The sequence below is a fragment of the Enhydra lutris genome, unplaced genomic scaffold (genome assembly GCF_002288905.1).
Source record: "Enhydra lutris kenyoni isolate GAN:26980312 unplaced genomic scaffold, ASM228890v2 scaffoldscaffold2, whole genome shotgun sequence".
NCBI lineage: Eukaryota > Metazoa > Chordata > Mammalia > Carnivora > Mustelidae > Enhydra > Enhydra lutris.
Window position 1 is genome coordinate 66,081,628 of NW_019154086.1, and position 16,972 is coordinate 66,098,599.

Below are 16,972 nucleotides of genomic sequence, written 5' to 3' on the forward strand. Positions count from 1 at the left end.
CTAAAAAAAATTATACTCCCAGATCGCTAGATGCGTAAGACCAAGCCTGTATTTGATTTGTTCGAATTTTCTGTATCCTGACTAATTTGGAGCCTGCCTGATCTACCGGTTTCTAAGAAAAGAGCATAAAAGCTCTCCCATGATTGTGAATTTATTTTTCCCTAGGGAAAATACTAAGGCTATGCTGTGTTAGTGTTCAGAATTGTTATATATTCCCAGTGAATTATACTTGTTATCATTATGAAGTGACTATTACTAATGAATTTTTCACTTAGAATCCATTCTATTATTATTACTACCCGCTAGCCTTGAGTTTTTCTAGTGTATTTTTTAGCCCTCTGCTTTCAAACTTTGCATAATATTTTTGTGTCTTTAACTAAAATTCAATTAGCCAACATATAGTGCATCATTAGTTTCAGATGTAGTGTTCAGTAACTGATCAATTGCATATAATACCCAGGGTTCATATCACATGCCTTCTTTAATGTCAATCACCCAGTTATAATCAGCATGTAACTAAATTTTAACTCCAGGCAGAGGCTGTCTTTTGACATGTACATTTTGTCCATTTATATGTATTGGTAGTATGTCATGCTTTCTACTTATCAAGTTTTCTCTCTGCTTATTTTCTCATCATCTAGTGAACCAAGCAGGTACTCTGTTTCCTCCTTTTCCCTCTACTGGTTATTTTTAGCCTTTTTTGAATCACTCTTACATTTCAGACACGTATACTTCAATTTTAAAAAATCTAATTAGTATCTTCTTTCCAAACAATTTTAAAATATTTTAATTCCTATCATCCCCTCCTGTCTTGCATATAATCAGCATTTTTGTCCCATCTTTTTATATTCCTAAAATTATTAATTTTCTTTTTATAATCAGTGCTCATTTAAATTTGTGTTAATGAGTTTATGTGCTCACAATATCTTGCATGTTTCACCATTCTTCTGGACTCAGTTTCCTTCTTGCTGAAGAACTATTTTAAAAAATTCTTTTAACAGGGCCCACGAGTAGCAAATTCTCAGCATTTATTTGAAATTTTTTGAAATTTTTATTTTATTTTTTTGAGAGAGCACATGAGTATGGGGGGAAGGAAGGGAGAGAGAGAGAATCTTAAGCAGACTCCACGCCCAGCACAGAGCTCAATATAAGGCTGGATCTCCTGACCCGAGCCAAAATCAAGTCAGTCGTTTAACCAACTCAGCCACCCAGGAGCCCAGAAAATGTTTTTATCTTCCCTTATTCCTCGAGCTTACCAGACTACAGACAGCTACTTTTCTGATTATTTTTTTTCTTAACAGTCTAAAATGTTACTTTACTGTCTCTAGCTCCTATTATTACTATGAAGACGTCTATCAACAGTCCAATTGCTTGGTAGGTGATCAGTCTTATTCTCTCAGGCTACTTTTTAAGATCTTTTTGCCTAACATATTGCCCAGTTTCGTGACAGGATGTCCAGTGGAGTTTTATTTTTACTTATCCTGCTCAGGACTCACTGTGCCTCCTGAATCTGATAGTTTACTTCTTTTATATAATTCTAAAAATTTCTTTAGCCATTACCTCCTGAAATATTTCTACTCCCCATTTCTCCTTCATTAAAGTCTTAATGGAAAAAGGCTGGACTTTCTCATTCTCAAATTCGCTCATATTCTTCATCTGTTTTTGTGCTTGATTCTATAATTTTTTTAAACTACCTTCCAGTTCACTAATTCTCTCAACTGTGACTAATCTCTGTTGTTCTACCTCTCCACTTTGTATTTAATTTTAAGGATTATTTTTCTCATCTCCAAAAGTTACCTTGATTTGTTTTTAAAATCTGTTTATTGGGGCGCCTGGGTGGCTCAGTGGGTTAAAGCCTCTGCCTTCGGCTCAAGTCATGATCTCGGGGTCCTGGGATCGAGCCCCACATTGGGCTCTCTGCTCAGCAGGGAGCCTGCTTCCTCCTCTCTCTCTGACTGCCTCTCTGCCTACTTGTGATCTCTCTCTGTCAAATAAATAAATAAATAAATAATCTTAAAAAAAAATAAAATCTGTTTATTCCTTTTACATATTGCCTTGTTCTTATACTTCTTTTTTCTTTTACATCTCAACTTTTAGTGCATGTTTTATAGATGAACATTTCTATTAACTGAAGTTCTTAGTCTCCTACTACTAGCTGTGGCCATTGTTTCTTGCTTACATGGACTGTTTCACATGTCTTACTTGAACTCTTATGTTTATCAACAGGATCCTGTCTAGAAGCCTGTGACTTGGATTGAGAACATACTCCTTTTAAGAGACTTCTGCCTTTGCTTCTTACCGTTTTTGGTTTTTTGGGTTTTTGTTTTTGTTTTTGTTTTTTTTAATGGTAGTATATGGGCTTGCAAGTTCTCAAACTATGCAGATAGTTTAAACTTAAACCCAGGACCTAGGGAACACAGTTAGAAATCCTTAAGAGAGCCTTCATAAACCCAACAGCCCCAGGGTACAAGAGTTTCCAGTGTCAATTCCTTGACTTTTCCTGTATCAATGAAGAGGTATTTTTCTTTTACAACTTTTAGAGTATAGTTCACTGAGGGTCTAGGACCCAAGGTCTCTACCATGTAAACACCAAATCATTAGTCCTCAGATTATGAAGAATAAAACCTTGACCATCACAACCAAAGTGCACCAAGTCTCGGCTGTTGGGTCCTTCTGGTCCTGGTTTTTAATTCCATCTATCTTTTGGTCCCTGGACATTTCTCTTAACTCTCTCAATCAAGTTCAGGTATACACTTCAAAAAACACATTTGTAATAGTTGATCTAGCATGTCCTCAGTATTTCTGGAAGGAAGGTTTTCAGTTTATCAAACCTTCCTGGTAGCCAGGCAACAGTGGTTAACTACCTCAGACTCAATATTGTAAAATTATACCTTTTATCTAAAAAAATTTTTTATGCAGTTTTAATTTTTTTATTAGCATTTTAAAATCTGATTCACATTCAGCCTTCCTAGATGGAGATGAAATAAATACAAATTAAACCAACTGGCCAACATCATGTTTCATGGAACTATAAGGTTCAGTGCCATGTAACTTTTTAAAAATTTAAACAAAACATCCAGAAAAAAAGCCTAGATTTTATTTTTCACATGATCATACTACCACTTTAACTCTGTAATCATTTCTATTTTATCCCTTAAGAGTTATGCCTCAGGGGCACCTGGGTTGCTCAGTTCATTAAAGCCTCTGCCTTCGGCTCCGGTCATGATCCCAGGGTCCTGGGATCGAGCCCCACATCGGGCTCTCTGGTCGGCAGGGAGCCTGCTCCCTCCTCTCTCTCTCTCTCTGCCTGCCTCTCTGCCTACTTGTGATCTCTGTCTGTCAAATAAATAAATAAAATCTTTAAAAAAAAAAAAAAAGTTACACCTTACGAATTTGTTAATGTCAATAAGAAAACAAAATCTTAAGATTATAATTAATCTGATATTCATTTTTATCAAAACTACTTATAATTTACTCTTTAAGTACTCCTGAAAAAATAATGTCTACTGTATGAGGCCTATATGTTAAGTCCTGAGAAGTAAAAACATGTTATAGAAGGAAATTATCTATACTAAGAACTTAATAATAAAATGAATAAACTTAATAAAACTAAAACTTAATAAAGATAGTTTTAACCCTGTATTATTTTCAAACCTGTAAATACTTCTATAAGTGGCATCCACTGCTACATATGGTACTGAGCAGATGGGAGAATTTAAACATACCTACTTTCTATTACTCTTCAAATCTATTAATCGTCAAATATATAGTTAGGCCTAATAATTCAAAATTTCAGATATAGCTGAAAAAGTTATCACTTAATTCTGAGTCTTTAAAAGGAGTAAATCTGGGTGCTTGCATGGCTCAGCCAGTTAAGTGTCTGCCTTCAGCTCAAGTCATGATCCCTGAGTCCAGAGTATCCTGTATCAGGATCCCTACTCATTGGGGAGTCTGCTTCTCCCAATCCTTCTGGCCCTCCCAACCACTTGTGCTATCTGTCTCTCTCTCTCTCTCTTTCTCAAATAAATAAAATCTTTAAAAAAAAATAAAAAAAGGAGAAAAGCTAAAAAGTCTTCAATAAAAATACAATGGACAATACAGTAAATTTATTAGAAGGTTTACCACTTACCAAATAATGTCAGTTTCAGTATTCTACTACATTGAATTGCAAAAGAAAGGTCAGAACTATCAAAAATTGTTATAAGATCTCCATCTGGAATTTAAAAAAAGTTTCAGATTTGTGTCAGTATAAACCAAGGTATACATTAAATTAAAATCTAAATGAAGATTACAGAGCATAATTAGAATCTATCATAAAAACTTTAAATAAACACTAAATGATCTAGGTAAGATGCATTTGTTCAAAAGAATACCATATCAATTTTGTTTATTACTTTTATAGCAAAGTTATTTATCATATCCCCATAAGAAGAGCCAAAACATAAAGATTAATATATTAAGTCATCTTTTACAAGTCACCAGGATATTCATGGTAGCAAAGTAACAGATTACTGGTTTAGACTAAAATCTTTCCGTTCCAAAAAATTTAAATATATTTACCAAAAGTTAAATACAGATTCTCAAGGTTCAAATTTTAATCCTAAGTACAAGAAAACACTACTGATATAAAGGGAGGGGAAGCTATTATAATAGTAACTAAAAGGATCACTGACCATTTTGATACTAAGATGAAAACTATGAACTCTCCCTAGAAAAAAATATTCATGTTATACACAAGATTCTGTAATCTCCTAGATCTCAATGGGAGCCTGGATGGCTCAGTTGGTTAAGCAACTGCCTTCAGCTCAGGTCATGATCCTGGAGTCTGGGATTGAGTCCCACATTGGGCTCCCTGCTCAGCAGGGAGTCTGCTTCTCCCTCTCATGCTCTCTCTCTCTCTCAAGGAAATAAATAAAATCTTTAAAAAAAAAAAAAAGAATATTATAATTAGCTGCCTGTCTCAAAAGATTTCAAAGGGCTAGGAGGAAAATGTTCTCTAGAGAGAACAAGAACAGAAAAGCAGCCACAGGCAAGGAGCTAATCAGGGTCCTGTGCCAGGTGTCTTCACAGACATAGGTAGGTTGGGGGCTTAAGGATGTCCGTTCTGTCCTGGGAGGCTGCTCCAAGGATGCTCTGCTACACCAATTTTAACACTGATTACAGATTTATTTTAAACAAAGGTGGCAACAAATGGCGTAACTGAGAATTTTATCATTGTTTTTAGATCTTTATAACCAGACCCATTTCTTATAACATATCTCATGTTCAACTTCAGGGATTCTAAACATATTTTTAATAAAGTATATATGTAAAAGGAAACCTCCTCTATCTTATTTTCTGAAACTCACAACAGAAATAGAATATACATGATAGCAAAAACTTTACCTAAGCCAGTCCTCCACCCTAGTACCTAACAGTTTCTGGAATACAAATCTGTACAATTTAAAACACTTAGAAACACCCTGAAAAAAAATTCAATGTGGTAACTCATTTCAACAATGAGGATACTCTAAGCAAGGGGTCCACAAAATGAGACCGATGGTCAAAATTCTTATTTATAGGACTGTGAACTAAGCATGGTTTTTACATTTTTTAAAAGGTTTTAAATAGGTGAAATACTAGCCTTAAATGACCCACAATGCTAACATTTTATCTGATCTTTTAAAGAAAAGTTTGGCAATCCCTGCCCTAAACAAAAATAAAGGAGTTAAGAGAAAGCCAGATAAATAATGAGGTCAGTTTAAGTTATACCAAGTTTGAAGTAAATTAAGGCACACATTTTCAAGTTAGAAATGAAAATCAATGTATTGTTAGTAGATGAGATTATACTAGGGAAGAGAACAGGAAGAAACTGTTTCCTTTCCTGTCCTTTAAAACAGGTAACTCTCAAAATTAGGTTTGGGTAATATTAGATCATACTTTATAAAAAAAGAATTACACCTGTAGTTAAATGGCCAGCTTAGCTGATCATCAGTGATTTATACTCTCCTTCCACAGTGTAGGTTGTTGGAAAGTGGGCCAACCAGGGACATACCCCTAGCCACTGAGATCTCAGCAGAGCCACATGACTGGGGTCTGGCCAATGTGATGTGAGGAGAAATGACATACATTACCTTAAGGCCTAGAGACTACAATCCCCCCACCTAATCCCCTACACTCTGTCTTCCTCCATCTGCCTGCTGGATGTTAATACTCAAGGTGAACTTATAAGCCATGTGTTGAACACAACAGAGTTTCTGTCAACCTGGGTCTCTAAATGATTCACTAAGTGTTAAACCACTGAAATTTTAAGATTTCTCTTATCATCAGCTGGCATTACTTTAAGCCAGCACACAGAGACACAGAGAAGCAGTTGTCAGTGATAAGAAAACTAGGACAGCAGTGGCAGAGATGTTTAGGAATACGAGTATTTTTTAAAAGATGGTATAGGTGGGCACCTAGGTGGCTCAGTGGGGTAAGCATCTGCCTTTGGCTCAGGTCATGATCTCAGGGTCCTGGGATGGAGCCCCACATTGGGCTCTCTGCTCAGCAGGGAGCCTGCTTCCCCCTCTCTCTCTGCCTGCCTCTCTCCTTGCTCTCTCTGTCAAATAAATAAATAAAAATCTTTAAAGGAAAAAAAAAAAAAGATGGTATAGGTAGCAGTGCTAAGTACTGAGAACAAGGTGAAACAGACTGAAATTAAATTCAATGGTAAGAAAGAAGCTAGTAACCACCTAAGCACAATTTTTCAGCAGAGATGTTTACAAAGAAGACAGGTATAAAAAGATGAAATAAAGATCTGTTGCATTTGATGCAACATTTGTCATGTAAAACCCACTGCTGTACAAACTGTTTTGTGGTCAAATGAGTCTAGGACACTGCATACTATAAACTGACAATGTACACCAGCATATTACACATTCTAAAGATTGTTGCAGTAAAGATACACATTTCTGTTTCAACCAACTTTCTCACTTAGTTGGCCACGAAAATCTTTTTCATTCAGTACCTACTGATGAGTGAAAGTGTGGTTTTAAAAGCAAAAAAGGAAGCCAGAATTGCATGAGCAAAAGAGAAAAAAAAAATGCTTGTAAAAATATACATGAAAGTTCTATCATTTAAAGCCCCATTTCTAATAATAAATCACATAGCTATTTAACTTATTAAAGAATTATAATTAACTACGTGAACATCCAATTAAATTAAGTGGGTACTCAATTACTACAGAAGGGAACAAAATTTTTATTGAGATAGTTCAATAAAAGATAGGCAAAAAAAATCACAAGTAATACATAGACTTTTAATCTTACCTTCATCTTTATACTTTATTGTAACTTCATCATTACTCAAGAGTTTTCCTCTGAAAACTCGCTGCATCATTAGCACTAATTCATCATAAGTAATATCTTCATTATGAATGGGAATTCGTCGAATATCTTCCCCAAGCTGAGCTTTGATGATTAGCTTCCCACTTAGGTCCAACTGTCCATTCATGGTGGACTCCAGGATGTTGTAGGTATACAACTCTAGGGAAAGACTGATAAAATGGTTTTGATGATTAAACAGCTATAAAAACTTATCTTAAAAAGTTGAAAAGCAAATCTACTATTAGAATCTTTTAAGAAACTCTGGCCTTCAAAAGAGATTTACTGTTCCAGTATTACCAGGTTAAAATGGTCTGGAGGTTAAGTTTATTTTGTGCCTAAAAACAATTTTTAGTATTCACCCACATACCTGCTTATCTCACATTACCATTTAGATTTCTAACTTATCTAAAAACAAATTTCTGATCTTCCCCCCAAAATCTGCTTCTCCTGTAGTATTCTCTATCTCAGTTAGTAACAATTTTTTTCCTTCTAGCTGTTCACGATTTCTTTTCCAAAAAGTCCATGAAATACCCAAAAATATAGTTGCCACCACTTTTAAAATCTCTATATTCCAATCCCTTCAGTATCTCTACCGCTACCAACCTGATCCAAGCCACTATCATTTCTTGCGTGCATTACTGCAAAAGACTCCTATGCGGTCTGCCTGCTTTTTACCTTTGCCTACTTTTAATCTATCCTCAACATCAGAGTTATCCTGTTAAATAAAATCTAACGTTCCTCTGCTTAAAATCTCCCAACAGATTCACAGCTCACTTCTAGTAAAGGACAGGACTACAAGGTCATGATCTGGCCTCTGGCCCCTAGCCAAGTATTTAACCTCATTTCCTACTTTTCTCCCTGATTTCATTGCTGCACCCATATTTTAAGTTCTCCTTCTCAATGTAAGGCTTTGCACTTGCTGTTCCCTTTGTCATAAGTCTTTTTCACAATTCCCATATGATTCAGATCTCTGATCAAATGGTCACTTCTTAGAGACTTGTCCTGACTACCTAAACTAAAATGGATCCTCTTTCACTTTCTTACCCTGCTACAATTTTCTTCAAATCACTTATCACCACCAGGCATTATGAATTTATTAACTTTGCATTGTCTTTCCTACTAAAAAATAAAGAAGTAAATGGTTTTGTTCATTGGATTCCTGAGTCTAGAACAGTGCCTAATAATGGTTGTCATTGAATTTTGTTACATGAAGGACAAATAAATACTGGCTTCCACACTCTATTAAACTACAACTAAATGATAACCCTGAAAAGCATGTGTGAACACTAAAACAGAGTCTCAAATTTTTCTCTCTAAAGTAAAAAAGACCACTAGTATTTTCTCTAGTTTTCCTATTTGGGGAACTTAAGGAGAAAAGGCAAATGAGTGACATCCTCCAGAACTTTCTAATAAGACCGTGCACTACTGTCTCTTAATATTCTGTAACTCACCCCTCCCCAAACCTTAGTGGTGTGTATGATTAGATTCCCTATTTATGTCCTTCCAAGTATTCCTTAAATGAATGTCTCTAGTCCTCCTTGCCATATTCTGAAGAGATTACATTTATTAATAATATTTTTCTTTCCTTTTTATCTTAGAAATACTCTTTTTCCATGATGCACTGACCCACAAATCACATACTGACAGCTTGGAAATAAACTTCCCAATTGTTGTAACAGATTTTTTTAAAATTCTGCCATTTAGTGAGGACCCAAAGTCAGACTTGAAGGCCTATATCCTCGGATTTTCACTTTTTCAGCAGGATGAAATCCTAGCTTTCTTTAGCCTAACGTTAAATACCCTTCACGATTTGTCCCTCCCCTTGTTTTTTTCTTACTCTTCCCATATATATATATATATATATATATTCGTACTGTCCTATTTTAGAGCTTATATTAATAAAATATTTTAAAATGAGGCATTAAATACTGAATCTAACACTCTTAGGTCAGTTCAGAACAGAGTGGATTGTGTTCCTACATATGGATGTTAAGCTTATCTTAACGTAAAACAGAATAATTTATCTGCCAATGCTCGCAATGGACTTCTCATAAACACTGTGACACTGTGATTAATTGAAAGAACCTCTACACCTGTTAGCCAAACTACCCTCTTCATTCAGGAAACATTTACTTAATATCTACTATGTGCTAAGCTCTAAAGTATAATCTCTTCAAAAAAATGGTAAAGACTCCACCTTGTTTACCTTACAGTCTGAAAGAAATAAAGAACTTCAGTAAATCGATGTTATGTTACTTCCTCCTACCCATAGGATATGTAAACTAGCAATAACATAGTTAAGGACCACAGCTTAGCTTCAGCAAGGTATTATTATCTACTCTTAAAAGCACCTAGAATAGTGCCTGACATATATCAGGTATTTAAAGACTTGTTTTTGTTGCCCAAACCAAAGATGAATGAGAAATAATAAAGTTCTGATAAGGGATAGGGAGAAGAAAAGTTATACTGTTAGGGTCAGTTCCTAAGGCAGCCCTTCACACACTGTACCTCTTTTATGTAACTAGAAGTGACTCCCCACAACAAACATACTAATTAAGAGAATTTTCAACATCTGATGTAATGAATAGTACATCCTGTTGATGGTGGGAGGGTTGTTCAATGCAATTCCAATGGATCTGACAACATTAGTCTGTTTTACTTTATATTTGCCACATTTGCCTGCAAATTCACTTATTCCTTGGTGCTTCCCATGCACCGTAAACTCCCTGTGGCCAGGAACCAGGGCTTCTTTCATAAACCAGTTTGTGCAGCCATCTCCTCAAGACATGCATATCATCATCACAAAACTAAGGACATCACAAAATCTTCCCTTTCTGGGAAAATCCCATTCTCAATTTTCTTATGTAACAGAATTCAGGTCCCCTTTTTCTCTAACTCCAGTCACCATGTAGAGACTGGTATGAACGACTAGCTGCCAGGACTGCTGGTGAGATCCTTACAGCATTTTCTTCTCCCATCTTGTCCATACCCAGCTCCCTCTGAAGTCCAGAAATGACACAGCCACTAATTTACCAAACCCTCCAACAGGAACCCTGTTTTTAGCACTTGGGAATAAAGTGACCTGACCAAAGGGACATAAAAATCCTGCCTCCTGAACCAGAATCCAAGATCAGTGGCCAAACCTCCAGTTCCACTTTCCCTGTGGGTAGAATCCGGCTCGAATTCAGAGGGGCCTGCTTAGGCACCTCCACAGCGTAGCAATTTTAAGATACTCAAGCAAAATCAACCCTTGATTGTTCCAAAGAATCCAAGGAGCCACAAATCCTGCCTGACCACTAAGATAGTAAAGATTTCTACTACAAGCCCTGTGACCTTAAGCAAGTACCTCTCTAAGCCTCACTTTCATCATACGCAAAGTAAGAATATCTAAATTTAAAGAATCTTTGTGATGATTATCATGCATCTAAAATACTTAGCACAGTTCGTAGTAAACTTAAAAGTTCGCTATCATCATCACTATAAAACTGGGTTGGGCCTCCAGTCGGCGCTTGATTAAGCCCTGACACAGCTAAGGAACAAGGTTCCTCTCGGGTGACCCCAATAAACTTATTCCAACAGGCGCTATTCTTCAACCTTCTCACCCTAACAAGCTCCTCTGGGGGGGGTTAAGTGCTCGACCACTCCAGGCCTCACAAAGTACCTCCCTCTCCTTTCCATCTGGCAGTCCAACCCCATGGAACCAGGCGGACTCGGAGCGAGGGCAATTGCTGGCCCAAACAATCCCTAGAGACCCCCGAGGCCCGCCTCCCTGCCACCGTGGCCAGCGGGATTCCCATCCCCTCCCCCTCCACAGCTTCCCCTCCCCCCACCCGACTCCCCTCCCGGGCCCCAGCTCCTTCCCACGGCCCCCTCCGCACCCCCACCCCGCCCGGTACCCGCCGGTTCGAGCGAGGCCCTGCCAGCGCTTCCTCGTCTCCCGGCCCGCCTTGTCTGGAGAGCGGCCGCGCCCCCGTCCCCAGCGGCCATACCCGCTTGCCGAGGCTGCCGCGGCCGCCTCCCCGCGGATCTCCGCTGACCCGACCGGTGCGAGGCCGACGCCCGGCTCTGGGGCCTCGTGGGGAGGCTGCGGTCACGACCCACTCCGGTGCCCTCCGCCGGTGCCGCCGCACCTCGCTAGCAGGCTCGCGCAGGCCCTGGCCAATCGCACGGACGCACCAAGCCTAGCGAGATCTCGGGCCCAGTACGTGGCAGGTGGGGGAAGAAGAGGGGCGGGAACAAGAAAGAAAAAAAAAAACTGTCCTTTCGCTCCGCCTCTCAGCGAGAGGCCAACCTACAACGCATGCGCAGCGGCGGAGGCACGGGTGGGGGCTGACTGTTATAGGGCCTGCGTGGGCCGGAGTCTCTGCTTTCTCACTGGATGACGGAGTATGGCAGTGGTTGCCGAACGGAAGCACGCATGCGCAAGGCGTGACCAGGCACTTCCGGTTTTCCTGAAAGCTTGAGTTTCCCGTGTGTCGCTCCTGGGTGGGGCGTGGTTTGCTGCTCTGGACTCTAGGAGCTCGTCGCAAGTGGGCATTTGTCCAAGTTTGGGATTTTTTTGGCGACCACTGTAATTCTCCTAGCCCTGTCTCGAAAAAAACCAATCTTTTATCCCGCCTTCTTTCCACAAACTCATTCATTCATTATTCGGCGCCTACGCTTCAAGTACTGTGCCGGGAATAGGGATGAATCGGTTTGTGAACAAGGAGTTTCTAATAGCGTTTACCAGACAGAACAAACCTGCGAGTGTGTAAAAGGAAAGAACTGGAAAATTAAGGCTACTAAGAATTCCGGAAGCCTTTTTGGGCGATAAGGCAGCGTTGCCCTATATACTCTTTCCTTCTCTCTTACCTAAAGCATGTTTTAAATACGCGTTTTTGTGTAGTTAAGTGCTCTGGTTCAGACTTTTTTTGCGGAGGGAAGTGTTGAAATCTAGGGAAGAGGGAGTGCTCTTTTAAAAGTTGCAAGCAACTTTTGCCTTACTTGACGGAGATTAAGCAAAAAGCAAGTCGAACTCACGTGGTCCCCAGTTGTTCACCAGATATTCCTGAAGGACATGGTGTAAGGTGAATTCAGGGTGGAAGTTATGTTCTTTTAGTACTATAAACAGTATGATCTTTTTGCAGGTAGAAGTCTAAAAAATTCCGTTTGAAAGTGAAATATGTGACTTTAGAATGCTTTTTGCCTCTGAATTGTATTTTCCAACTCTGCGTGAATTGCTCTTTGAGCAATTGCTTGCAGAGATTGAGGAGCAGAGGAATAAAGGAATGAAAAAAGTTCCTGACTTAAAAAAAAAAAAAAAAAAAAAAAAAAACCTGACTTTTCCAAAGGCTGTTCTTCATTACTTGTTATTTAGAACTGAGTAATCCAGATTTGGGGAAATGCACAGCTGTCCGGTAATAATATTTTTTTAAAGATTTATTTATTTGACAGAGAGAAATCACAAGTAAGCAGAGCAGCAGGCAGAGAGAGGGAGAACCAGGCTCTCCACTGAGCAGAGAGCCGGATGTGGGGCTCCATCATGATCTGAGAGGAAGGCAGAGGCTTAACCCACTGAGCCACCCAGGCATCCCCAGTAATAATATTCTAAAGTCCTTGAGATGGTTTGAGATTGGGTAAAACCACACATGTGAACGGAGGTAAAATATTCCCTGAAGGAAGAGTATATACCACTGTCAAATTTTCCTAAAAGGAGGCTAGACCCTGGGGCAGGAGAAAAGGAGATGAAACTTAGCCTGGAATAAGGGGAAACAATTTCCTCTCTTTAGGCTCCCAGGAAAGGGGCATTCACTTGAGTCCTGACATTGAGGAGAAATACACGGATCCTTGTTGCACTGGGACCAGCTAGAAGCTAGGAAAAGAGGCACCCATAGCGTGGTCTTGGTGCATAGCGTGGTGCATTTGGACTTTGAAAGCAGCTTGAGTTTCTTTATGTTGTAATTCCTTCATGCTTCATCCCTAAACAATTAGAAGTCTTTTTTAATGTTAAAACCTATTCCCAGTTACCACTGTGGAAATTGAGAGATGGAGTAGTGATGATTCCTTCCTGTCAAAGCAACAGTAGGAGCTGCACAAGGCAAGAAGTGAGAAATAAGAGAGTAAAATAAACATCGTTTGGAAGCCAGATCAGAGACTCAGGTAACATGAGGCAAGAAGGACATCTAGGTAACGTTAAAGCATTTATCCAATTCTCCAGAATTATACTTTTAAAAATTTTGAATGATGAACTTTATGAAAGATTTCATCTCCTCCTATCCCGGGTGTAGGCTTACAATGTGACTAAGCATGAAATCAAGGACATTTGAGTTTACTTATATGTCAAAGAGCAGGTTTAGAGAAGCACACAAAATTATCAGTTGAGTGTGTCAAATTGCCCCTTTAGGTTATAAATACCTTAATATTTAAAACACTCTCTCTCTCTCTCTCTCTCTCTCTCTCTATATATATATATATATAACTTAATAACTAAAACCATATCCTGTTCATTTATTTGTTTTACCTTAATACTGAATTGTCCACAATACTTCAGTAAACTTTCCTCTTCCTGATCCTATCCTATAGAACAATTATGTTTTCAAAAATAAGAACATAATGAACAGCTGGAACTCATTACCTAACCCAAGTATTAAAACATTACCAATAAATTATTCCTCCCTGTGTGCTTCTCCCCAAGGTGGTCCTTGTGCCTCTCTCCAGAATTTTAACATTGCCTTGTTTGTTTTTAAATTTTCTATGTAGTTTAATCATATATATACATATATATTTGTGTGTGTGTATATATATATGTATATATATATATACATATATATATATATATACTGACAACACATACCATATATAGAGTATCATCTCTGTGGTTTTCTGGAAAATTTTCTGGAAAATTTTTACACTCAGTATTATGTTACTAAGATATCTATATTGCTACACATAGCTGGAATTCATTTATTTTCATTGCTGAAAAATACTCCTTTGGAAGAGTGTGCCACAAATTTTTAAAATCTGTTCTATCAAAGTGTATTTGGATTGCTTCCAGTTTCTGCTATGTGCCTCCCTAAGCATCCTTTAGTTTGTCTCTTGTACAAGAGTATCTCTTGTTTCATGCTAATACATGGATTACTGAATGGTAGATTATGCAAATATTTAGCTGTATAAATAATGCCAACTCTAATGACTAAGGTTTTGTGTGGGGAGGGAGTGTAAATGGTGTCTTTTTGTGGTCTTATTGAAGAACATGAAGTTTACATTATAACCCTGACTTTTTGTACCAAACATTTGACAATTAGACTCTTGGTCCTTATGAAATCTCAAGTGACTATTCTGTATCCTTACTTATAATTTTATCTTTTGAGTATATTGTTCACCACCATCCTCGCCCCCACCCAACTTGAAAGCTGTGATTATATTCTCTCTATCCTTCCCAGCATCTGGCATTGATTGCCTGAGCGAGTAAGAGGCACTCAATGAGTAATTGTTGAGTCAATGAAATAGTTATTACTGTTTCTGTAGTGTACCCACAGTTCATGTGATACAGTTCTCTATACTTAGGCTCCCAATAAATGCAGGTGATAACTGGCCAGGGAGGGATAACCTGAATTGAACTGGTTACCACGTTTACCAAGAATATGATTTCTCCCACTGTATATGTAGACACTGATTTTAGTTACTGCTGCCTTACATTAGTGAAGCCAAAAAGGCTAAGTTATCATGTAATGATCATGTTTTCAACACTTACGTTCACATTTATTGAGATAGGCATTAATCAAATCATTAAGAAGATTGTTCTAGGGATTCTATAAGTAATTATACATTTAAAAATGCTATTAGAAAACATCTCACCCCCTTTTTTAGTGCAGTTTAGAAAGGTTCTAAGTCAGAGAAAACTGAACACCACGCTCACCTGGCCAGCTCTCCTATGTGCATGAATCTGGTCTTAAAAAATACCAAGAATAGTCTTAAATCTGAAATATTGGATACGTGAAGAAAGGTGAAGCAATGTAAGGAAATACCTTTGACCCACCTGTAGCAAGGGGAGAATGGAGGCACTAGTTCAAAGGTTACTTTCCTTGTTCATGGACTTCTGAAGACAGGTCAGATTTGAACCCATGGTTTTGAGAGAGACAGTCAACTCACATACCACTCACATACCACTTTCTCTTTCTCCCTGAAAGTTTGTGTGGCTAGAACTCTTCAACTATAAGGGGAAGATCCCAAGAATGAAAAAGGTAGATTCTCAGACTGGCCAGGAAATGGGACAAAGACTATAAGCCTTGTAGCAAGATGGATAAAACCTGTTTTTCATCATATTGTCCTTGAGTAGTTCATATAAATCATTTTTTTAAGATTTTATTTATTTATTTGACAGACAGAGATCACAAGTAGGCAGAGAGGCAGGCAGAGAGAGAGGAAGGGAAGCAGGCTCCCTGCTGAGCAAAGAGCCCGATGCAGGGCTTGATCCCAGGACCCTGAGATCATGACCTGAGCTGAAGGCAGAGGTTTTAACCCACTGAGCCACCCAGGCGCCCCCATATAAATCATTTTGAAAGTATCCACCATCTCTGCTACCCTGAGGGGGGAAAAGAAAGGATATAACTTCCTGCTTGAGTGAGAATTTCAAAAGAGAAGTTATGTCCCTTCCTGAGAATCAGCTGTGTTGTGGCAGCGGTTGCTTAATAAAGAGAACTCCAAACAGAAGAAGAGACTCATGACGACCAAATGGGAACAAGCTGGTCAGGTCAGCCTCCCTTCCACTGGCCAAACATAAAGATCTGATTGTGTAAGCAAATGAAACCACACCACTCCATGCAGAGGTAATGAAGGAGAAAAGAATGATTCTGTAACTTTGAGGGAGTCGTTCTTAGCACTAGCTAAGGAAAATTCTTTAGTCTATCATACCAGCTGCATATCCATTGAGACCCTAAAAAGTTTGTCCTTACCATGGTGTTCTATAGCCAACCCCTATTTAGAAAAATTGCTTCCCAGTAGGCTGTTCTTCCTAGATTTTATATACCTCGAGGCTGACACCTCCTAGATACTCAATATATATTATTGAATGAAAGAATACTAAGTTCCCCACCATTCTATAGGATAAGTTTCCAGAAACAAGGAGCAGCCATCACTGGTGAGTTCCTAGCTTTCTAGCAGTACAGGATTTTATCTCTGAGAAATTTGGAAGTGTTCACTTTTTTTCATTTATGTCTCCTGGAGACCACTGCTGAGTTACATCTGTATATTCTGTCAGAGCTTCAGTTGAAAGACTAATGCCACAAGACCTGCAAGGAGATCTGACAGTTTTTCATTTGACTAAGGGTAGGTTTGTTGTTGGTTGTGTTTTGTTTTGTTTTGTTTTTTTCAGCTCTTTTAAGAAACCCAGATGTCACGTTCTAGAAATCATGCCTGTCAGATCATAGTCTGGGTACTGAGAGGCTCTCACATCTCTAATCTAACATTTATGCCAATGATCTTGCTTTTTAGTCTCTCCATATAAGTGCATAATTAAAAAGGGCATTTTTAAAAAGTCATTTCAATGAAAACCCACTTATTATAAAAGGTGCAAAGTAAAACAATGAGATGCCAATTTTCACATATTAGTTTCATCAAAAGAAGTTTCATAACACTTTATAGAAAAG

At 38.4% G+C, this 16,972-nt stretch overlaps 1 protein-coding gene across 1 annotated transcript in view; it reads right to left on the reverse strand.

The window, feature by feature from the left end:
- Positions 1 to 11,509, reverse strand: part of LOC111147863 (TRK-fused gene) — a 42,785-nt gene extending 31,276 nt beyond the window's left edge. Inside the window, exons 1-4 of the mRNA XM_022504131.1 lie at positions 11,336 to 11,509; positions 9,491 to 9,560; positions 7,290 to 7,516; positions 4,130 to 4,213 (exon numbers count right to left, since the gene is read on the reverse strand). Of these exons, the coding sequence (XP_022359839.1) occupies positions 4,130 to 4,213; positions 7,290 to 7,473 (268 nt within the window). The 5' untranslated portion in view covers positions 7,474 to 7,516; positions 9,491 to 9,560; positions 11,336 to 11,509. The remainder of the gene's footprint in view (positions 1 to 4,129; positions 4,214 to 7,289; positions 7,517 to 9,490; positions 9,561 to 11,335) is intronic.
- Positions 11,510 to 16,972: the final 5,463 nt, after the last annotated feature.